Raw genomic sequence first — 25,415 nt, forward strand, 5'->3', positions numbered from 1 at the left:
CATCTATATGAGAGGACTCAGGGTTTGATGGATAAAAAGCTGCAGATTTTAGCACTGTCGCTTTGGTCAAGACACAAAATGAGAGAAGGACACATGGGCTACTGTAGGAGTAACAATAAAGGATTTTTGCTTCGCAAAATTTAAACATTGCACAGTTTCATTCACTAACAGTCACTATTTCTGCAACCTAAAATATATCACAGAAAACTCAATTACTGAAGTATCTGAAGTACTTTGTGGTAAAGGTAGAGTTAGGTGTTTTATACGGTGATAGTCAGGGGGGAGTTTGCATCTTGTTATAATTGTACACGATTCTATCAAATCCTTATTTGTTTGCATGCTTGTTAAAGTGCACTGAAGCCTAGAAATATTAAGTTGAAGTTACTCCTTCAAAGGTCATACCTGATCCTAAAAGCAAAAGTCTGCATACTTTTGCCACTGATACGAAATGTAAGATTTGAGAATTTATGTAAGCTCAAGTATAACTGTTTGCTGTCCTATACCATTTAATGGCATTAAAAGAAAACAGAGTACGCTTTAGGCTTTCAGATTGGTCAAAAACCCTTCTAACATTTGGCTTCTAGGTGGAGAAGGATGGCTTAACTGGAAGGTTTTGCTTCAATTAATTGTTTAATTAGTTTTAGTATTTGCTGTAGTTTATCAACTAAAGCAGAAATCAAAATTTGATCAGAACACAACAACAAAGCGCAGCATCTTTTAGCACAGATTTTTGTATTTTTTTAACTAAGACACCTGTTTACTAATCGAAATGTCCGACACATAGACTCAGAAGCTGCAGCTCACTCTCAGCCCTGCCTGCAATCCAAAGGAAAAAAAAAACAAAACTTGCATAATCTCAAGTTAGTACGAACTTAACAGAAACTGTTGTACAATCTATCCAGTAGATTCACTGACTTGAGCTGTGTACATAAATATCCAATGCTTTTCATTTAAGTCCTCTCAAATGTGTTTTTATTCATCATCTGACACAAACATGCCATCAATAAATTCTAAATAAGACGTTAGTGCAGAAAAAATTACAATACAAGAAGACAAAGTAATATAGTAAGTGAAGATCCATAACCTTGAGCTTTATTTACAGCACTCTCTGTATGTGCTGCCTTGTATTTATGCTGATGTAAACATCTCCGGTCTGCCTTTTTTATGACCTTCGGTGTAATTAACAGTTGCAAAACATTAGGGCTCGTGTTACTTCACATGTAGTCAATCAAGTCAATGTTTTGTTGGTGCTGAGTGGTGTTTGTCTGTGCTGGTGACAAATGAGAGCAGCTCGTCCCACTGCTGACAGCCGCCCCAGAGCTGCGATACTATCTTCAGCTCTTCTCCCTGCTTCTACAATTACTACTGCCTCTCCGGCCCCAGGGCCTCTGACACCAGCACTTGGACACACCATGAACCTTGAACAGACACATACACAGACACGCACACGCGGCTTCATTTATATAAACTTGCACTCATACATTATCACACGCATTCATTCTTGCAATTCCAAAATCCTTTTCAGAGCATCTTGTTTATACATTGCGCTTCATCGAAAAACAAGTGCAAATTGTAAACTTTTCCATATTTCAAATACAGTACTTTACAGTCTGGTCTTCAGTTCAGCATGTGAAACAGTTGCCCTTTGATGATTATTATTTATCAAAAACACACAATAAATCTTAGAATTCCTTGCCAACTGCCCATTTCTGGGTTATATTTCAATCAACCACAGCCTTCCAGCCACACAGTGAAACATTTGACTGGGATATGACCCTAAACTGATACCTTTCCCCACCACACACCTGGTTATTTTATCTCTCCCCGCTCCTATTGTTGGCCCTAATTGAGGATGGCTTGGCTGGTTGGCTGGCGGCTGACCCCGATCAGAACAATGCATACCTGTGGCTCTCACCAGCGCCGTGTAATTGTCTCCTCAAGTGGGGCCCTTTTTCAGGCAAGCCCCCTAAGGGGAGAACGCTCCACAATCATTCATCACTCAGTCACTCAGCCACTACAGGAAGTAGTTAACACAAGCGACCTCTGGGATGGCAGCTGGCAACGAGAGTGGAGGTGAAGTTTTGAAGAGATATTGAGAGTATTAGCCTTCACTTCTTCACAAGGAGAGACATCAATCGATCCGTTCACTCACTGGTTGGTAGTAAATGTTGCAGCTGTTTCCTGAAGGTGTGGAGAAAAGAAACAGCAATGCCTGTGGTGTCCATGTTGAGAAGTGGAGTAATAGCCATTGACTTTAAAAGGTAATCAGTTGTAAATGTGCATCCAGTGATTATTTTCTGGGAGTTTCAATAGAAGCTATCCAGTGGTTAATAAAATATTTTGTTAACAGACAGTTGACTCCAATAGGTAATGGCAAGACTTGTGATTTTTCACAATCAAGTAGTGCTTGGAATATGAGTTGGGAATGATTCTCAGCTGTTACAGCACAACACTTTAGCTCAATATCTGTAAAACTGACCAATTCACAGACATTTTTTGTGTTTTCTAAGGTCAGTTGATTGTGGGGGCCTTCGTGAATTAGGTTGACTCCAACAGTTTATCAGTTCAAGATTTCCCTTCCAATGATTACTCTCTGGGAGTTTCATTAAAATCCATCCAGTGGTTCGCGAGGCATTTTGCAAACAGGCAGACAAATGCATACATGTACATTCACACACACACACACAAAGTCAAAGACAAAAACATTTTTTCCTGTGGGAGATAAACAGGGATCTTAATTTTTAAAAAAAATGTTCCAGTTACCTTAAAACTGGGATTCTAAAGATTGACCTCTTTACATTTAGAAACACAAAAGTACCACAGTGCATTGGATGGATATGTATAGGTCAGGTGATAGAAAGGAATGAAACCCAATTAACCCATATTACACATATGAAGAAAATGTCATATTTGTTTGTGACCAACTTGTGCTAAAACAAATGAGAAGGACACATGCCGTTGGATAAAACACATTTTTTTATTTTTTATTTTATTTACTGTCATTCCTATTGCTTCAGACAGACAAGCTGAGGCGCTGGGAGCACAGAGTGATTCAAACAAGTCAACACTACTGCTGATCTACAAACAAATCTCTCCGACAATAACAAACAACAAAGGTGCAGAGAAAGAAGAAGTAAGAAGAACAGCGTTTGGCAACCATTAACATCTTGGAAAAAAAAAAAATCTCAAAAGTTAAAAAAAAAAGAAAAGAAAAGAAAAGCCCCAAAAAAGTGCATTCTGCATTTTTTAATAGTAAACAGCATCTCTACTTCATCATGAACTAGATAGAGAAAGAAATCAAACGAGTAGGGCTGCTACACCACTTTGACGTCGCCCCCCCCCCCCCCCCCACACACCCCCCTANCCCCCCCCCCCCCCCCCTTTTTTGCACCCTTTTTTAATCTTTATTTCTTTATTTATTTTTAAAGTGGATTTTGTCAGAAGCTCCGGATCTTTCTCTCACTCTCTTGGATGGCCCGCAGCATTACAGGGGAACGTGGTGCTCTACACGCTTTAAGAGTAATTAAAAGCGATTGAACAGCTGTAATTATGAGAAACGGCGGTTGTGTTCCGGGTCATTCCATCAGCGCTGCCTTTCATCAGAGCAGAGAGGCAGGGGAGGGGGGTGTTGAGGGGTGGATGGGCTGGGGGCTCCACTGTAAGACTCTTTCTCCATATGCACTTCTTCAAGAACAAACAACTTGCAGGCATCCTTACAGGCACACACACACACACACACACTTACACTATCACATTCATACATATCTTCACGTAGACATGTGGGAGAGTGAGCGCGCACGTGCACAAAAAGGAAAAACACACAAGCCAACGACTGATCACATGTATATTCCCATGGCTAAATGTACGCACACAGACGCACGCGTTCTCACGGCAAAAATGGCACAAGCACGCCACTGCACCACAAACACGACACATTCTTCATGTTTTCCACTGGGTGACATTCAGAACTTTCTTATTGTTGTCTTTCTTTGGTCTCATCAGGCTCATTCCACTTCCAAACACAGGGAAAGAGGTTACACTATACACAAGTGAAGAATGCAATACCATGTGAGCAAAGTGACTTTTCTTACCATTCTATACTGTATTATAACACTGTGACAAGCTGAAAGCATATATGTATGTACTGTACTGTAACTACCAAGAAGGAGTCAATGCATTGATAAAAAAGCATGTCTGGGTTACATGAGATTAAGCAACAGAGTACACAGAAATAATAAATAGTTACACAATGGATGCTAACACTGAAATGCAGGTTCCACATACGTTTCATTAGATTGTTGGAATACTAGTAGCTCGATGCTAAGCTTTGCATTGTTAGCATTTTAATGAAGCACTACGCTGAATCTACTGTGGTCTGGTTTCCTTCCAGCCAAAATCCAAGTCGGTGGGGAGGGGCGACAATGATGCCGGTGGGAGGGGGGGTGGAAGAGGAGGAGAAGGATGTAGATGTCCCAATTTGAAAAAGAATTCAATCTTGGTTTGACCACGTGTATCGGCAGTGGTCTGTCCTCTCAGCTGACAGGCCCAACCTTTCAGAAAAGCTGGCGGGTTTTCCTCCTTACGTTTTCTCCTCGGATCATCAAGCCATCCTTCACATCCTGAAAATAATACATGCATAATCATCAAAATCTATTTTTCTTGTATCTCTGATCCAATATTAATCAAATTCTGGGATTAACAAAAAACATTTTATAGCATAAAAATATGGTTAAAATACAGCTTTAGGTTATTATGAATTTAACTGTTTTGAGTTTATGACATCAAGAGGTTAGAATTAGGGCTAGTATGGTGACAACAGTTCATTTGTCTTGTTTTAATTAGTCTTTATTCTGTGACACTTTTATCACACATGCACACTATTTATTCAGTAATTCATATAACAATTTAAAGAAAACACCTTTTTGTTTGAAATTATAAAATAAATTTTAGAACATAAGGTATGTTATGACATACAATCACATTAACTTTGCCAAAAAGGATAAAAAAGATTAATAGATAATTGCTGGAGTTTTCTTCTATTTTAAATTTTAGAAATAAACTAATCAATTTTACATATTTTTTCATAGTTCCTGTACTGTATATGTATGTGTGTGTGTGTCGGGTGGACTGTGTGTATTTTTGGACAAAAAACAAACCACTTATCATCTTGATAAGTGGACTGAATAAACAAGTTTAATCCCTTGTGAACAAATGTATGCCATGTGATTGAAGTCCAAATACACAGGTAATTTTTTTTTTAATGTGGTGCATGTAACATAATTTTTTTTGTTGCACTTGAGCATCTTGGGCCCACCTCCATAGCAGTGACTCCACTCTGTTTATGATGTCGGCCAGATCAAAGGGCAGAGGCATGCTGGGGTCATCCACACCCCAGAAGGGTCGATCCACTGGGGCCTCCTCGGGGGGTAACGTCTGGGCCAGATTCGAGTGGCACCTGAGGCGTCAGGACACAGGAAACACACAGACCCATTAACTCCTCCTACCCATCAAAACCAACTGGTGGAAACACACATCAGTGTCAGGGCGGCATTCTCACATAACCTTGGACTGGTGCTTTTCTTTTGTCCGAAGAAATCACTAGAATTTTTTTTTCCCAACCCTGTATGCCTGCAAATGTCAGAAATCTTAGCATACAAAATTATTTATGTTTTTGTAATGTAAGTAATATACATAAATAGTAATACTCAACAACCGTGGGTTTGTTAGGTGATAAATAAACAGAGACTGGTCTATCTAACTGACTGAAAAGAGATTTAATAGGGACAGAAATGTCAAGCTGTTTAGTGTTTAGTCAGTTATATGTGAGTGCACCTGTGTGTGTAGAGCTTTTCCTAAAAATACAATTTTCTGTTTGTGAGCTGCTTGGTGTGTTAGTCTGTTTAAGACTTTGTTTAATGCAGCTTCCAGCTAGAATCTCTGGGACAGGAAAAAACTGAGAAAGTGATGTGACAGAAAAGTGCTTCTATAGTCATAAATGACTGCAACAGTGTTAGAGCAACTGATACCCCGTTCATTTATTGACACAAAGCAGAATTTTTTCACAAAAGTATCACTCTCTGTTGTCATGACACACTTGTTAAAAATCAGCCTTTATCATGTACCTACATGATTGTTGTGTCATTAATATTTCTGGGGTCAGATGTAATTTCTGCGGTATTTTGAACCTACTACAGACCTTGGCCACATCTTTTGTCAGACCTGTGTAAATATTTACTGCTGTGACTGTTTTGCTCTTTGCTGTCACTGTAAATCTGCCCTCCCTCTGCCTCTTGACAGACGAGTGTGACCCCTGACCTGGAGGTGCAAGAGGGAGAGGTTGAAGATGGCATTTATATGTTGTGTGTGTATTGTGTGAGCATGAGCAGTGGCTTCCAGAGCCACAAGAGTTATATTCCCCACTTAGTCATTATGCCAGTGCCTGTCATATCTCTTTACACTAAAAACACCCTAAAAAACCCTCAAACAAGCCCTTCACATGTGCAAACACACAACCATCACCACCTTGTGGCCAACAACTGAGGGAGGGGATGGAGAGGGCACAAAGAGATGAAGAGAAAGGTATGGGGGTCTGTTATGGATGGGATGAGGGGATGTTAAAGTTGTTAGGGGACAGCCGGGGGCTGCCACAATTTGTTGTAATATATTTTCTCCGGAGCCACTTAATGTTCAACTGGCTCTGGGCCTAAGTGCTGCATTTTGGTGCGGTTAGCCCTTTAAAGAGCTGCTGCATTATGGTGGTGAGGAGCAGCATTAACATCCACTGTCCAATATATCTTTTGGCGCTTTGGATCAGGGCCTGATAATAGCATCTGTTAACATGCACTAAGTACCATTATGTAGCACATCACTTCATAAATAATACGATTAGGCGACCTTGGGGCTTTGCGACGAGCCGTGTGTTTAAATGTTCTCATCATTTATTTAGGGAGCGAATTAAAGGAAGCACCACTTCAGAGAAGGAGAAGTAGGACATGGCTGGCATATGAATCTACACAGTGTGTAAGTGCAAACTGACCCAGACAGCGCACGCACACACATGCACGCATACACTGTGAGATTCTGCTGACATCAGCTTAAGGACATCACAGTCAGGGGAACCCAGGCTTTTGATTTGGTCTGATTAAGTATTCATGCAATAGAGCTGTGAGAGAAAACACTTGCCTCTTTTCTGCTGCCCTGATTCATAATGAAAGGCTACATGCCGTAAAAACAGACTGGCCACCTTCAACAGAGCTGCTCCATTTATATGACAAGAAATCTTGCAGCATTACATTGCAAATAGAAGGCTCAAGGTCTATCAGAGATATAAAGATATCAAGACTGGAAGACTATCAAAGATAATATGGTGAAGGTAATTCAGCACACACTTGTACACAATATGCCACTGTTCCCAGAATACTGTCCCCTGACTGCTAAAATGGAACCAAACAAAAAGTCAATACCAGGCGAGGTGCCTTAAGCTCTCCAGGGCTCTCACTAGATATTCTGTGTAAGCCACAGTGGCGTACAAACAAGGCTCACCAAAAGACTTTCCCATGGCAGAGCCGTCCACCTTAAAGTTAAGGTCAAAGACAAAGAGGTGTGCATGTGCGTGTGAGTGAGTGTTCAGTGGTGCTGGGAGGGAGGTTTTAAAGAGGTAGAGAATGTGTTTGCAAGTCCAGGCTGTTCCAATGGATTAACCCCAGACAGATATGGGCCTAACTATCCCATCTGGCGCTCGGTCAAGAAAGATTGGCAATACAATCACTCATTTCAATTTGCCCTGAAACCTTATAGCCTGGCAGGCCCCTGCTCAAATGGTATGCTAATGTGAAAGGTATCTAGGATTCTATCGCCTCTATTCCACAGAGGCCTTTACCTCCATGCAGCACAGTGCACTTGAACTGCGGCTGGGGCAAAAGCTCCACGGCCCTCACTGCAATAAGGGCCCAAGTCCCCTTTGCGCTTAAACTAACCACTTTAGCTAAAGTGAGTGTTAATTATGGACAGGCAAAGCAGTCAATAAAAGGTTAATGTAAAAGTCAAAGGATAAATTCCTTTAAGCATTGCATCATTCCACCATCTCTGCGACCAACACACTGCTCACAGGTCTCGTAATCAATACGTTTTACTGTAATGCGCTCCCTATCGATTTCTCGCCCCCTCTCCACAGTCCAAGCTCCATCACTTTGGTAAAGGAAGGGGAGGGAGAGGGAGAGAGGAAAAACAAGTAAATAAAATGATTAACCTCGGTTTCACTTTGCTGTTTCACTCTTTGAGTCTCTCTCAATGGCTTGTTAGAAGAGTGCAGGGTGGTCCAATATTATCACTGCCTCAGATCACCACCATCCCAATCACCAGCATCATCAGCCCACTCAATCTCTGGACGGTGTGTAATTGTGTAGCACTACATTCAAGAAGGGTCATACATTAAAAGGCCCTCCACTCTTAACAGGGTGGAAATCCACCTAATAGACAACATCAGTGCTTCCGACTCCAGCAATTACACTGATAAATGCACAATTGTGTCAAGCCAAGTGAAAAATAACCCAAAGAGTGTAGATAGGAGACAACACTTATTGTATTATTGCTACAGGAGGTCATTTGTAACCACAAGGGATTTCACCACGTGGCTGCTTGACTTAGGACATCATCTTTCAACATGCCAAATATCTTTTCCAGAATGGTCAGTTGTTTTATGTGGAGGGTATGTACATGACTTATAAGAAAATGAACTGCAGGTGGTATCCTAATCAGGCTATTTTTATTAAGTCTAACTATGCAAAAAAGAGGGATAAATGAAAAAAAGTCTGACTTTTTCTGTTATTCAAAGTAGGCTACCTGAGCTTTTGTGTTATACCCCACATTTATAGTATGGTTAGTCCACAAAGAATCATTTCAAAACTATGTCTTTCCCCGCCCATGAACTCAATCACACCAAGAGATAAAGATTGTATAAAGGTAGAGTGAACATAAATCAATCAACCATGTTATTGTCTGATCTGTATTACATGTCTATGCTGATCAAAGGAAGTAAAACACTTCAGATCACCAGCTTTCTCATGCTCTGCCCGTGTCATGTGATTCACTAGCAAATCAGTACAGGTGTGGACTTTTATGGTTTTGGCAGCCTGAGTTTCCTATAGTTGAGAATGCAACCAAACAAGTCACAAAAAACAGCTATGTCTCTCATAAATCAACATGTCCCTGAAAGTACGGCATGCAGTCATGCTTCAATGGAAAATAATAATGATTGGTGTTTATTACTCATGTACATTCTGTCTCTATGCATCATTGCGTCCAAAATTAGCAATTTAACACATTGTCTTTGCATCTCTTTCAGTTATGTTGTAAAGTGGGTAGAAGGAAGAAAGACAAATCCCATTGATCTACATACTTATCTTTCTGTGTTATGCAAAATATCTGAGAGACGTTCAGAGGGCTCAATGTGTGAAGTATTGAACGTTGAATCTCAGCCTACACTATTAAAGTCCTGTGATGCAGCTTGACCCAGAGGTAGGGTGGGCATCTTTCAATAGGATGGTTAAGGATTCGATTTCCAGCCCCTGCACCATGCCAAAGGAAGCAACTGTAACCCCCACTGCCCACTGATATATTTACTGGTGTATATGTGAGAATATAAAGTGCTTTATACAGAGTGTAAAATACATAATAGGAAGCACTACTTGACTGTATGAATGAATAAGAAAATGTGCAGAAGCTACAGAGGTTAAAATGCACTATGTAAGTGTAGACCACTTACCATTTTACCATAACTGTGAGGTCTTCCTCTGATCTGAAAGTCCAAACAGGACCACCGATGTCTAAACAGGATTCAGGATTCATGTTCTAACAATCACTGCTATATTTAGTGTTAAGTGTAAAGAGGTGTGAATACTTTGTTGTTTTGCTGCTGTTGGACCCAACAGCTGCCTTTGATCATTTGACTTTGAACAACCACCAGATTCTCCTGTCTGATCTGGAGAACTGGGTCGGTTGCACGTTGTAGCTTTAAACTGGTTTATATTCTATTTACCAGAGAGAAGTTTTTTGTGTCTGTCTTGGAGCCTCTGAATCCTCTGTAGCGCCTTTTACTTGTAAAGTGCCTCAGGGCTCTACATTTGGCCCTCTTCTCTGGTACCACAAAAACAGAACACATCACTCCAGTTTTACAATGGCTTTCAGTTCATTTCCGGATTAATTTTAAAGTGCTTTTATTTTTTTTTAAATGCCTGCATGGTCTTGCCCCACAGTATCTGTCCGACCTGCTCCAGCTGTACGTTCCTTCATGCTCTCTCAGGTCGGCAGATCAGTTACTGTTGGCCAGAAGTCAAAGAAAAGGTTAAGAGGTGGCCGAGCATTTTCAGTCACTGCCCTCAAACTGTAGAAGGATCTGCCTTTGCAGATCAGACAAGCTGTCTCACTTCCTGTTTTTAAACAGGAAACAAACAAACAAAGAAAAAAAAAAAATCTTTTTTTAATGTTTTGATTTTATTTTTGTTTTGAAATTTTATGTTTTACCTCTTGTGTTTTTATTTGTAGGTGTACACCACTTTGGTCAATGGTGTTGTTTTCAAAGTACTTTATAAATAAAATTGTATTGTGTAATTAAAGTGCGGGCAGGGCTGAGGCCTTACTGTTTCCTTAGGATCAATCAAATGCTATTATGTACACAGACAACTGCTGACTATACACTTTGTGTGTGAGGTGGGCAATTGTGGTTGAGAAAACCAGAGAGGGAGGGGGGCATCATCAAATGCATGACATATGTTCGTTTCATTTTGATTACCACTAAGGAGCCTAGGCTAATAAAACTAACATCTGATGCCCTCTTTTCTTCTTTAATTAATGGTTGTGGTAACTGCAAAAAAAATGCATTAGCAAGAGGAGGTTAGAAGACAAAGTGGTTGGTGTTTGGTATTTTCAACACCCCCACTTCTCCATGCACGTGCCACTGTGGCTCTGCTGCTTCTGACAACAATGACTCTGTCAGGGTACGTGGGTACCTGTGGGTGGAATAGGCCCTTCCTCTGACTGTGAGGTCTCCTTTTAACCAGCTGCAGTCTGTATAACTCATTAAACCACATGAAACAAATAAGGCTCATTACAGGCATCACAAGCTAGTTGGAAGACCACAACCGTGAGTTTGTATTGGGTCCATGTGCAGTAAGTAGGCAGTCTATGGCAGGAATAGAGAAGTTTCGCTGTACCTGCAAAGTCTTTGCCCGCTTCACACCCAAAGTGTTTGATGTGGCCTGGCTGGCTGCCCTGTCTGTAGCAGGGTAAACCAGATGTAACAGAAAAACACACACAAAGCTACGTAGACTCTAAACAGCCTTGATAATTGGTGGCAATAAAACGCTACTGCAGGCTTGAAGAGCAAAAAAAGGCAAGGCCCTAAACTACAACTACTACTCTGAAAAACCAGGTGGACATCCATTAGGTGCCTAACAGTGTAACAAATTACCAAACACCCATGGACCTCTTTTTTTCCTCCTGGGGCTATGGGATGGAATGCGGCCTTATGTCAACATAGGTGCAAAATTTACAAGCAGACAACTATTGTTCAGAATTGTTCAAATGCAATCAGATTCTAATTTTAAAAAATGGCAGAAAAATGAGAAATGGATAGGGTCTTCCGAATTGTTTACTTTTCCGACAAAAGGTGAAAAGACAGATCACCCCCTGAGGCTTTTGGGTCTATGTGTATTCATGTGTCTGTATGCCAGTGTATTTCTGTGAAAGTGTGTGCATTTGAGAGAACTTGCTCAAGCTTGACTGGAAAAGAATAAGAAGGGTTATGGCTTTTGGCCTTCTAGCTACTTGGCCAGGCTACAGGATTACTCAGCAAAAGTAAAGATACTGGAGAAGAAAAAAATAAACCTTTCCTCTGAGCTTTCTTGGGAACACCAAGGATTAACGTTGAACGACAATGGGCACACTGCTCAACTTGATGTCCTTAACAAGCAGAAAGTGACAAAACACCGCAGTGAAACATTTGTATGTATACAGACAAAACCAATTAAAGTTGGTTGTGAAGAGACACTGAGGTTTTTCCTGATGACATTTATTTATAAAGCCCTAGGGAGAAAATGGAGCAATAAGAAGACTTGATGGTGAGGGTAAAAAGGGTTATGAGCTTGCGAGTGATTGCACTTTTTCACAGCTCGGCATTGGAAAGCTGTAAATCTGCTGTTAGCGAATCAGGAAGATAGTTAATATGGCACTGGGAGCACTAACTCTTATTTTTCCAAGGCAATTGCATGCCATTGCTGTGAAAACTTGTTTTGTGGGTGATATTGTAAAACAATCATTTTTATCCTTTATCCCTCCCTTTCCTCGCATGTTTTGTCCCTCCTGGCCAAGTGTTAGCGCCTTGTGGGCATCATCTAAATGGTGCAATAAAGTTGATGATGGATGAGGCTTGCTTCAACAGCAGTAGGGCCAAGCAGTTGAACAGCACCTGACCGCAGTCACATGATAAGGTCGATCTAACATAGGCATAATTCCCACCTGACTTCAAGTGACAATGGTGGAGCAAACTAGCCCAGCTAATTATAGTCTATTGTAACTTAAATGGACTAGTTACAAGTCATTGCTCTCGCTCCAGGGGATGTAGGGTTAAGCTTTCAAGACTTTGTGAGATAGAAGCTTTAAACTGTTGCACAAGAGGTATTGGGTTTCAGAAATGTGTGTATAAAACAGTTTTACAAGAGATGTGGTGTGAGAGACAGTAAATTTTGTGTTTTATTTTAACTAAGCAGGGGAGCAAACAGAAAAGTCTTCAAGAGCTGGAAACCTCTGAATAAACATGACATTTTATTTAAACTGCATACAAAAAGGCAACTCATTGTTGACACTGCTCATCAAGATAAGATGACATCAGAGTTCTCTGCAAACGTACGACAGCGATCACACCTCAATAAAACAGTCATAAATTATCAACCACATCAACTGGGCGGGAATAGGCGGAGGCTATATTATGATCATCAAAACATTCCAGTGTTCTCTCTAAGTAAAACAGAACAGTTTGTACACACATTAGTCATAACAATGTAATTATGTCTTAATCAAAAATATATAATAGCCTCATGGGGTAGTAAAATCTGACCAAAAATTATAATAATCCTTTAAAGTTTTGGGGCATCCATTTAAGTTCTTTAATTTTTTGCTAATTTTTAAAACTTAGTGCAAAGAAGTGGTACACAGTAGCAGAACTCCTATATTGCTCCGTTTACTCTACAGGACGTACTTCCACAGATGCTGTTCTCTCTAAGTAAAGCAACAACAAAAAAAAGTCACAAATTCAGCCAAGCATATCTCAGTATGTGAGTGTGTGCATTCAAGCATACACATGGGTACACTGTGCATCCGTGCCAGAGGAGTGCTTTCTGCCAGGTGTTTGAACTTCTGCATAACCTGGTGCGCCTGCTGCGAGAACACAAGTTTTGTTTCACCTTATTAAGTAAATAGTGCAATCAAAGGGCCTCTGCATTAAAAAAAAACACTGTGAACACCCAGCAATTTGTTTGAAAGAACAACTAGGTTAGGCCCCGAGGCAGTGCACCAAACATTATGCAAAGGCCTAACAGTGAGTCAAGGAATGCAGAACAATGAGTGAGTATGCAAGTGCCTGACGATGAAGAACAGTGGGTAAGTGAGTTGAAAGGCTACTTGTAAATGTCAGAATCCATGGTTAATGGAGTAAAATGTAAAATTCTGGATTACCACACTAGATAATAGATGGTTGAAGAACCAAAAGGAACTGCTTTCAAACAAAACAAAACTGAAAGTGATCCAAGGAAAAATGAGTATTCCAGAAATAAATGCAGCAGAGACAAAACCTGATTTGGTATGGCAATGTTTTGACATGGCAAAATACAACACAAGAACTAACAAAGACAATCTGGCAAAGAACAAAGAAAGCCAGAAGAGTATTTCCTAACAAAAGGCAGGTGGACAATTAGAAAACTGAATCAGGGTTGGTGGTATGAGAAAAAAGCAAGACCAAATGAGAAAAACAGAATCATACAAAACAAGGATAAAAAGAAAATAGTCTGAAACATAGGACACATACACTACAGAATACAAAATGCAAAACTACAAGGTCAACACTAAAACAAAACCAGAACATTGCCCATGACATTAAATTACTCATCAAATGACATTCTACATCTTGAAATAGAAGCTTGAATAGGCACTGTAGGTAGTCAGCTTGTGATGGGCTGCATTTTTATTCAGTACCACAGTGTGCTAGCATGTCCTTTATTGAACCCAGCCCTTTTTTCGTACACATACCCATGTAATTAAAGTACAGAGCTGACAATCATTATCAGGTTAATACAAAAAACAAAAACAAAAGTCCTAGTTGGTTAGACAAGCTAAGCTAGTTTGCCAAAAAGATAACAATAATACAAAAGGTACAAGTAGTTCATGGCATAATAAAAAGGGAGGATTACAAGAAATGTTGTAACAAGGATTAACTCTTTATTACTTTCCTCTCCAAATGATTTCCGTCTCCACAAACATCCCCACTCAGCCCTACCTATCCCTGTGAGGATGCTTCTCACTAAATTCTCTGCCGTTACAGCTGATCCAGGGTCAGCTGTGGGGAGTAAGAGAGGGATAACCTCTTTCTGAGCCCCACATAAAACCCAGATGGCTGTGTGAAAGCTCTGATCCAAAAACTAGCTTACAACTCAATCACTGTGGTTGCATCTCCAAACCCACAGTTTAACCCCCTCTGATGTCAGCCAAGGTCACAGATGCACACTTGAGAGGCGAAAAGAGCCAGGAGTGAAGTGCTGCCAGAGCCGAAGGAATTAGATCCGGGCTGAGTGGCCCTCATCTGGCTAAGCCTGGTAAGTAGCAAGACTAACAGGCTGAAGCACGGTGGTTTGAATTCACAGACACACATACAGTATATACACCCATGCCACAAAACCTGCGTGTGAATGGACACACACATAAATATGGCGGGAAACACACACTCACATAACAACACACCATCACACACACCACGGAAGGACTCCGAGGGCTACAGATGGTGTGCCCTGGGCCTGGTAACTGGGGCTCTGATTGAGCTAGTTTTAGATCCAATGTGGAAGCTGCCACTATGCACAGGGCTCAGGGGTTGAAGAGGAAGACAAAGAACAGCGGAAGGAGTGCATGAGGCAATGAGAGCAAGAGGTGGAGTCTGGCTTCTTTACCCACATGGGGAATTCTAGCATTTTTAGTACAACATCAACATGTCATTGTCCATTTGTCCCCTTGCCCTGCTGCCCATGGGCTACCTCTGTGTCTCCACCTAATGTCTACTGGTGCAAACAAACACAACACAAATACACACTCGCACACACACTGGGAAGCCAGCGGCCACTTCAGCCATAATTCCGCCTGACTTCCGCTGTCTGACTGGCAGGAGACAGGGAGGGTGAGGACAACAAGCTGTGAATACGGGAAGAGACAGAAAATCATTGAGAACCTTGCCTTTATGAATCTTTGATGAGAAAGAGTGGGGGCTCTGCCTCTGGTTAAATCAGAGCATAGCGTCTGTAGCGGGTGTATGACTGCCAACAGAGGTTGAGATAAACAGGGCCTGGACCAGGCCCAGACAACTGTAAACCCAGCAGTTGGGAACATTTGTTCCTGCAATTAGTCCCTGTCCTCCCTATTTACATTACAGGTAAGTGGTATTAGTAGCCGGCAAAACAACTTCAACTGTGAGTGTCTTGGAATTTGACATGGAGAGGAAGATTGAGATATACCACTACTACTTGTGCAGTTAAGGACATTTTTTCATTTAGTTTTCTCAAATTTATCTCCAACAATTTACTAACTGATTGTACAGAATGTAGATACAGTTACAAACCCTTCAAAAAACGGGGCAACACACAATTGCGTATTTTTAAATATTTGTTAGTATAGCATTAACTCAATATTTAAACTAGTTTTAGTTTGTAATCATGGTACTTTTCTGTTGCTTGTCTTTTTTCCACCTCTGCACAATTTATTTGTTACTCTCACAGTCACTGAACCCTTAACATACAATACTATTTTGTTTCTTTTAAATAGTGAATTGATGATAGGTTTTCATGTAAAAGAAAATGCTGTTAATCAGGATTTAAACCGGTATCAGCACTCTGCTTTTATAAAAGATTTAATTTAAATATAAATCTATCAAAATAAACTAAAATCAGAAAGAATGTAAAAATGCCCTTTGATTCTACAAGCTTACTAATTGTACATTAAATTTAAAAACAACAACAACAAAAAAATCCAAAACATCATCTTTGAGGCACTGAAACTTTGTAGATTATTTTAAGAGGAAAAGGTTCTTGTTCTTATATATATATATAATCGGCACAAGAAGGAAAATCATACCTACTGTATACGTCAGTTTTCAGGTATTTGAAATGAGTAACATGTTCCACTTGTTTTTTTGTTTTGTTTTGTTTTTAGAAACAAAGGCCTGAATGTAGGTCCTCTACAGGCCTCTTCCACTTTGTTTTAAATTGACAAGCTAATGTAATTCACAGTTAAACACTTAAGGAGGCAATGACTCAATTTTTTAAAAAAAATTGAAGAATACCTCAACTTTGCATCACACTGATAAATGAAATTACTATTGCTATGAAAACTTATACAACTTTACCACTGAACACACACAAAGAAGCATGTAAATCAAAATCTGACGATACAAAACTCTTTGTGTCTTTTAAACTATCTCATTCTTTCAGGCAAATTAAAAAGACGGACAAACTGAAAAGCTTTTATGTTTTTTAATGACTGACATTGTTGGTAATAGTCGCTGTTTCTCATTTGTCAGGGAACAGGTATGAGACACTAACAGGTCTGGCTCTCTGCCACGATAAATGTTAGGCAACTATGAGCAAAAGAAAAAAGACAAACGTTGATGAGCTAGTATTATCCAACTGGCATTGCAGTTTAACAATGATAAATCATGTTGCAGTGTCTGGTAAGAACATACTACTTTGTAATTTTATGCGTGAGAATTTATATTACACCCAAACCCTTGCGGTGTTCCTTTTCTTCTTTGTTTATTGTTTTGCCTTCACACCTGTTCATTCTTCGGACACATGAAACGCCGACGATGACTCAGAGGAGGTTGTTTTAATTAAAAATACAAGACGTGTTACAACAACACTCCCTCACATCTCAGAACAGCTTTTTAATTGATGTCAAACAGGTGCCAATTTTCTTCTCAACATGACTTAGGTTATGTTACGAAACAAGCCGAGCAGCATAGTAGCTTTATCTCATCTGCCACATGTGACAGCTCAAAACTCTAGGAAGCTTGGCTCATGTTAAAGTGTCACCAATGAAGCCTTTTGAAGACTCGATTCATCCATCTGTCAGCGAGCGCTGAGGTACTGACTGACTTCTGATCACATATGGGCTTGGCAATAAGATGAACTGTCTTAAGCTGATCAAGAGTTGCCTCGGCTTCCATCTACATCTGTCAGGTTCAAAATTTAGATTTCACTCCACATGTTAATCTCACACAGCAAACCACAGGCACAACTTCAAACTGTTGTTAGATTAGAATTACCACAGAATTTCTTCTTTCTGTGATTCCGTGATAAGGGCAGAAGACTGATTGATAATTAAAGTGCATTTTCTCACAGCTTTTGGACTTGCCATATGTGAGAACTCAAAGCCTCCTATAGCTCGAGGAGAAGACAATAGGAAGAATGCCAGGTCTGGGTTGGGTCGATTAAGGTAGTAGCTTTCTGGGATGTGACTGCTGGTTGCTAGTTAACGAACAGAGGTTGCAAGGTAGTCTTCAGAATGTCTCTCAACATTTGCAGGGGTTCTCAGTTTCCTCATTTGAGTCGCAGAGCCTTCTAGTCTTGTTCCCTAATTTTTGAACATGTTAAAAAAAATTGTGGGTCAAATTTTCTCGTTCATCGTTCCTATCTTGACCTTGTCTCGACAGCTGTATTTTGACATCTGAATGCGAGATTCTACAAAAAAAAAAACACAGGTTTAAAGATTATGCTGCTGATAAATAACAAATATTTAAAAATTGGTTCAAATCTGCTTATCTTCATTTCAAAGGTGCACTCCAGTAGATAAAACCATGAAGGTGGGAGCGGCTGCCAAGTTGGGTACAAAGTTGGGTGCATGGCCTAGAATACAGTTTTATCAGCCGTGCACACAAAGTTATGATTTTCAAAAATTGGCCATGCTAAACATGGCCTACTGTCCACTGATCATTTGGTTGCAAACACTAAGAATTCAGTGAGACTCCAATAAAACAAACTTGCATTATTTTCTTACAACCCTGAACCGTCAAGTTTGAGTCACCAATTAGTCTCCAACAGTTCCAGCATAATACTACCTTTATGGGGCGAAAGTGAGTGTCTCTCAATGGCCCCTAATGGGTCACACATACTTTAAGCATAAGAGGAAACACAAAAGCTAGATGAGGGGTAAGGCTGGAAAAAGTGATGCTTAGGAAATCTCACCTGAAATCAAATTGAACCACTGTCCAGTGTTTGTTTGCTGGCAAAAAAAGGAGGTGAAAAGAGCAGTACTTAGCAGAGCAGCTAACTTGAGGTCTTATCTGCCGGACAAATCAATAGCAGCGTCTGAAAGCAGAGCATTGTGTGCTGGGAGGGAGCTACAGGGGCTATCCCTGGCCTGCTGCCCCCCAGGCCCCTCCTGGGGGGGGTACCTGTCTGTCTCTTCAACCTCCATCTCTTCTGCTTCAGTGCTCACATCCTGCAACTACTCGCTCGCATAAAAAGACATACATGCAACAAACCCAAAAACAGTTTGGAACAGGCATCTAGTGAGAATTTGTATGAACTACACAATAGGAAGCAACGATGCCTTTACATTACGTTAAATATTACAATGCAAATGCAGTCTAATGTACAGAAGGAAAGGAGCCTTTATTATCAATTTCTGACATTTGCATTTGCATATACACAAAGACAAAAGAAATATGTGTGCACATATTATTTTCCCATAACACCATCAAGCACATGGCCCAAATATGGACAAAATACAAATTGAATAGTCTTGTTTTGTTCAAGAGGGCAGAAGAAGCAGCACAATATGTACAACAGAACACCTCCACTCTACCTATAACTAAAAAAATCCCAGAGATCAGCCCCATCTCTGAGCAAAAGTATAACTCTTAAAAAAAAAACAAAAAAAAAACTGCGACCTTTCTTTTCATCCCTCCTCTACTTGCTGATGCCTACTTACTTTCAATCACAGTTAACATCACAGAACAAGAAGTAGAGGGATGGGAAGAGGTGAAACACAAGCCCAGTGCACAATGCACTTGTCTGGCAGCTGCTTGGTCTGACATTTGAGGCCATAGGGACCTTGTTGAAAGAGCAGATGCTCACTGATGTACAGGAGCAGGAACATGGCAACTACACAAGTGGCTGAAGATGAAAAAAAAAAAAATCTGCACAAACATATGACAGAAAAGAACAAGGGGGAAAGCTGAAAGATGGCAAGCTCATGCAAAGATGTGTCTTACTGTTGAAACATAAGTTCAAATACACAGTGGAGTGGACATGGACAACTTATATACAAGAAGGAATGACACAAACAGTCCAAAGAATGTAAAAATAAATGGACTACACACAAAAAAACATTATTTGAACATATTTAGAATAGTAAATTGTAATGACAATTTCATAAAATTGTAGCTTTAAATAAAATTATTTATGTAGACTATTTTTGTTTATAATAATGCAACTGCATGATTTCCATTAGACACACAACAGGCTGTCCAACCTCCGAACACACAAAACTAGAAAAACAAATCTTAGTCATATACTGAAAACAATAACCAATTTGAATTAACTGAAAAAGCTAGAAAGAAACCTGAAAGAAAGATATGAAAAAATGAGTTTGGAGAGAGAAAAACACAAAAAAAAGGCAAGTAAAAAATGTTGGAAAGATGAGATATGAGGAAAGCAGATTGAAACAAAAGAGACATAAAATATAGAATGCAAAGTGAAAGTACAGAGCAGGGAGCATTATGGTGCATCTCCGGCACAGAGAAATTAGTTTCCGCACAGGACCGCAGGCAGTGTTATGGAAATGGGTTGCTGGCAGCTTCTTTGGCTGACTGTAAACAGGATCTTGGTAAGGCATATAGCCTCTGGTGAAGCCCACAGAGACTGGCACCATTACGGTGCTGAACTGAACTGCAATACTCCCACAGTCCCTCCTTCTATCTATCTGACTGCTTTGCTCCAACCTGCCCCAACTCTCCTTGTGAGTAATTCATGAAGTGGGGTGGGGGTGATAGCGGAAGCAGTATGCACACATCCTGACACAGAATACATGACATGTTCCTCATGTCTTCCAACTAAACTACAAAGAGCCCTTTTGTCTTTAAAGAAAGAAAAAGGAGGGGAAAAAACACTAGGAAGTAGTTTGCTGTGCTTGCACCACTTTGTGAACTACTTTTAACCAAAAAGTTAACCACAACCCAAGTATGAGGCTATATCTATGTGCAAATAAATAGTTTAAGCTTTAATTAAGGTGTTCAAAGTAACCTGACTCTATCTTGTGTTGTCTTTGGGTAATGGTAGGTGACAGATGTGAAACAGTGCCAAGAGACTAAATGAAATACAGTTTAAAAACCGACCAGGAATTAGGAAACAACAAAATGAATTAAAGGCCAGCATTCCTTGATGGAATGCATATTGGGTTGGCTACAAGAGCTAATCAGTTTTACAGGGACATTCAATAAATATTGCCTGGAAGTTTCATTTAAATCTGTCCAATGGTTCATGAGATATTATGCCAACAGACAGGATTCAGTCCAAATAATTATTGGCAAAATTTTAAACAAAGATCTTATCCAATCTGTTAACACTCAAAAGAATGTGTTGGGGACAACTCTCAGCTACTGCCACGCTAGATTTTGGATCAGTACCTGAGAAATGACTGAGTTCGAGCCATTTTGTGATTTTGTATGGTCAGTAACTGTGGTTGACTCCAAAAGGTTAATAAGTTACATATGTTTATCCAATAATTACTTTTTGAGAGTTTCATCAAAATCCAGTCAGTGGTTCATGAGATATTTTATACTTTTGACTTTCTGTGGCAGGTGATAATGAAAAAAAGTATAATTTGGATAAACATGGCTAACATTCTACTGAGTATGGCACATATTTCTGGTCAACAAGGCCACTAAAATAATCTATAACATACAGTTTATGCAGCGTGAACTGTATATGCTGTATATAATAGACTATTTCTGGTCAATAACGCCACTAAAATAGTTTATTGCATACTGTTTATACAGCGTGAACTATATATGCTGCAGATGTTTGCTTCTTTACACCAGCTCTCTTTTCTTATCCTACCAGCTGTGGTTGGCACAAGTGGCCTGCATTATCCTTGTCATGCTGCAGTACAAAGTGCCCTACCATATTACAAGATCTTACACAAAAGTAAACAACTTCATCTTGTGTCTGAAATCTGTGTCACTGTGATTGTGCAAAGCTGCCCATCGAGCATCTCCTAATTAATGAAGAAGAGAGAGGCACAGAGAGAGCCAAAGGGAGAAAAACTCTCTCTTCTACGGCTCTCCTTCAAACACGCACTTCCTACAGGACTCCATTGTTCGGACTGAGGCATCATGGGTAGCCGCCTTGTTTACAGATTTTAATTGCTCTGGTGATCTGTGAGTAAAACGCCCTGTTGTAATCACCCCACAAAAGAATTGTTTCTCTTTCTGACAATTGTAATAAAATGTTCTACAACAATGGCAGGAAAACAGAAGAAGGAATCGGAGCGGAGCAGAAAAAGACAGCAGACAATGCAAAGAAAACCGAAGCGAAAAGCTAGAGAAAAATGAAATTAGGAGAAAATATTTTGGATGCAAATTTTCTCAGAAGAAGAACTAATCCGAGCAGGGGGGAAGCAGGGATGCGGATGGAACTGTTGTCCAAGGAAATGATTGCTCTCCCACCTCGATGTGACAACCATGAGAAGCTCACCGTTCCTGGACCTCCGAAGCGGAACCGCAGAGGAGACATCCGCTGCAACCATCACACAACACAAACACACACCTTTAAAGACAGATTGGGAATGAGGAGGTAGGTCACCCACTAGAAGAGATTAGTGTCACCAGGCAGAGGTACGAACATGGGACTGTCAACTGCGGCTGTCCTTGATCTGGGAAGAGCTCACACATCTAGCTCTCCTGTACTCTCATAGTGCTTTTTTAAAGGCAGGTAAGACTTTCATGCTAGAATTAAAACCAGAGAGTTCCTCAATTTAGAAATTGAACAAAAACGCAAAGGGTTGAAATCAGGTGATTTTCCTCGAATACACAGACAAAATCCCCTAAATTTGTATAATTTGATGCAACAGCAAAGAGTAAAGCAACCCCAAAGAACAGTATTCTACTTAAATGTTCCAATTTTTGTGGGTTCTCTTAGTGACATTTTATCATACCATGCTGCAGCTGAATACTAAAGTTAGAGGCTATATGCTACCAGATGTATCATTTCTTTTTGTTCTCCATAACACACGCTGTATATTCAAAACTTAAAGTGGGGTTAATTAATTTACCGTTCAATCAAAAACTTCCATATGTAAAATAATTTTGTTTCTTTCTAACGAGATTATATGTATATTAGAATTTTATGTGAAAAAAATATGCCAACATTCAGAAATAGTCTTTTTTTTTTTTTTTTAAACCAAGAATCTACATGATGCTATGAAAAACTGTTTTACCTAAGTAAGTCAGACTCTGTCCAATTATTATGCCTGGTGATAAAGGTAAGACAAACACCCCATGCATCAAAGGTCTATGAAAAATTAAATAGCCAATCAGCTGGCAATTATTCTCTTTAATCTCCCGAAGGCAGCCAATAGCAATGTGCCTCCGGTATTGGTGGCCTGGAAGGGATTTGTGCCTTTAGTTCTGTACATTTTTCAAACATAACACTTACTTTGCATTATGCTCAGCTCAGTATAAAATAAAGTACAGGGAAACTTCTGAAACTCTTTAACTTCACCCTATTTGTGAACATACATCGTCCTAGGTATTGATACTATTAAAACCAGATCAGTCGATTTACCTTTATTTACCCGACTGGATTTCCTAAAGGCATTTGAAATGGACAGGAGGACACCCTGATTCTGTTCCAAAGGAGCTGATCAATTGTTCATTTAAAGCCACAAGGTGAGGCACTGTGGTCTTTAGAGAGGAAAAGACATTCTAAATATAATTGGAGCTTAAGACATTTAAGTACGTACAGCTTTTATTTACTTCAGGGTCCTCTGTTAAAATGTGAAAGTATTTACAGATCTAAATAGTTTAAAATCAGTAAGTTCATGAATTAGTTTGTTACATGAAGCTGTAACATGATTACATAAATCTGACAAATGTTACTGACTGAAGGTGTCAGAATTCACACTGTAATTAGGTAGCAAGAGCATTTTTAAAAATGAAAAAAATACAACGCTCTATGTAAGTTACCTGTGCTATATCCATCAGTTTGACTAGTGTTGCTTGTGTCCACACAACCACAAACACCCTCCGCAACTGCAATCAATGTGTGTGCGGAGCTGCTCAATGCCAATGATTCTCCCTTGATCTTAATTAGAGAAACACATCAGATACAAATGACACCTCAAATCAATCGACAACTACATTGTGAGGGGACCGGGGTCGCAGAAAGAGACAGCTTTCTGTCAATTCTTTCACAAAAGGAGTTTGAAAATCTGCATCCATAATTTGAGCTAAACAGCTCCGAGGTCTCATATTAAATGCTGCCCGACGAGGTTCTCTCCGGATTGCAAATTAGTCAGCAACTTGCACAACATAATTACCAAACAGAGTTCCTAGATGTGCTGATGAAATATAGATGCAGAGAGGTTCTATCCAGGCCCTCTCTGACAGCTCCACCCCAAGTTCTTTCTCCATCTCCATTTTCCACTCCATCTCTTCCCTACTCTGTGATAGCAGCTGGATGGTGGCGTAAAAGCACGAAGAGGCTGACAGGCTCCTTAGCTGCATGGCTGAGTGTATAACTAGCAGCATTAGTGAACACCTACACACAAAGAGCCCATCAAAGACAAGAGTACTCACTGTGGCATCAAGGAAGGCCTGTGTGTAAACACACAGGGACAGACTTGCACAAAAACATCTGCGTGCCAAATAACAGTGAATACATGTTCGTTTTATTGACACATACGTGCACAATGACATTAATGTACTTAGATACATAAACAAGTATGTTCATACACACCTACATGCTGCAACAACACACACACACACACACACACACACACAAATACCACTGAGCAAGTCAATAGTGCTGATTCTCCTTGTCAGCTCCTCGGCAGGCACTGGTTTAAAGAGACATCAATCTGTGATGTCAGCACTTACCTAATGAACCCTCACAGATCGATGGAGGCACTGGTCTGCCACACAGTCCACCTTCAATGCCTGGCTCATTTTTATTCTAACTTGGACTACAAAGCTGAACCTGGCAACAATGTGTCCAGGTGTGTGTCTTCATGTGTGCATTCAGCTGCACAGCTTAAAACGAATAAAATCTCTCCTGATGGACCCTTTGTACTTGTACGTGTGTATGTCTCTGTGTGTTTGTGTGTTTCTGTGTGTGAGCTTTTACAAATAGTAAACAACTCCAATACACCAGTAGACATACACGTATTTGTGCACAGACACATGTACTGACAAACAATCGCAATAAAACCTTCGCAATAGTGTGATCATTTGCACACTTCCTCTACACTCGGGATCTGAATTTCTGTCAGCCTTGTATCCTTATAAATCTGTGTTCCTCTATTGTTGAAAGAGCCAATATGCAGGGAAATACTGCATGAATATTGTTTTGAGTACAACTGTTTTTACATGTTTATGCAGCATTGTTTGCCTATAGTAAATCATGTTTTGCAAGCGTTGTCTAAGTGTCTTCATGTGCTGAAGAAAACTAAAGCCTTAAGTGTGTCCAGCAAGAGTTTAAATGTGCAGCAGTGGAATTCTAAAATAATTAGATTGGGGCTGATTGTAAAACCGCTTGAAATCATTTTCTGAGAAAAGTCAGCCTAATGCAACAGTATCTGCCCACCTCTGTAGCAATAAATAAAAATAAACCCGTGCTAGCGTTCCTTTTTTCTCCTAAAAAGCCATCAGTTCAGAGGCTGGCTGGCAACGGGAATGGCCCTGGCGGTGGCAGCAGTGTGAGATGCTGTTCAATTAGATTAGTTCCATTTTCCTTTGATCGCCCTCACCCTGTCCCATCCTGCATGTGACACTTCAAATGCAGGAGCCTTCCTGTGCCACCTAATTGACCAGAATAAACATATTATATTGTGATAAGTGTTGCGATTGTAACAAATTGCACGGCGTGACTGACACAAATCACGGCATT

At 40.1% G+C, this 25,415-nt stretch overlaps 1 protein-coding gene across 1 annotated transcript in view; it reads right to left on the minus strand.

The window, feature by feature from the left end:
* Positions 1 to 3,381: 3,381 nt before the first annotated feature.
* fto (FTO alpha-ketoglutarate dependent dioxygenase) overlaps positions 3,382 to 25,415 on the minus strand; it is a 116,791-nt gene continuing 94,757 nt past the window's right edge. The window contains exons 9-10 of the mRNA XM_017423657.3: positions 5,315 to 5,455; positions 3,382 to 4,619 (exon numbers count right to left, since the gene is read on the minus strand). Coding sequence (XP_017279146.1) covers positions 4,613 to 4,619; positions 5,315 to 5,455 — 148 coding nt within the window. The 3' untranslated portion in view covers positions 3,382 to 4,612. The remainder of the gene's footprint in view (positions 4,620 to 5,314; positions 5,456 to 25,415) is intronic.

Source organism: Kryptolebias marmoratus, linkage group LG15 (genome assembly GCF_001649575.2).
Source record: "Kryptolebias marmoratus isolate JLee-2015 linkage group LG15, ASM164957v2, whole genome shotgun sequence".
Classification (NCBI taxonomy): domain Eukaryota; kingdom Metazoa; phylum Chordata; class Actinopteri; order Cyprinodontiformes; family Rivulidae; genus Kryptolebias; species Kryptolebias marmoratus.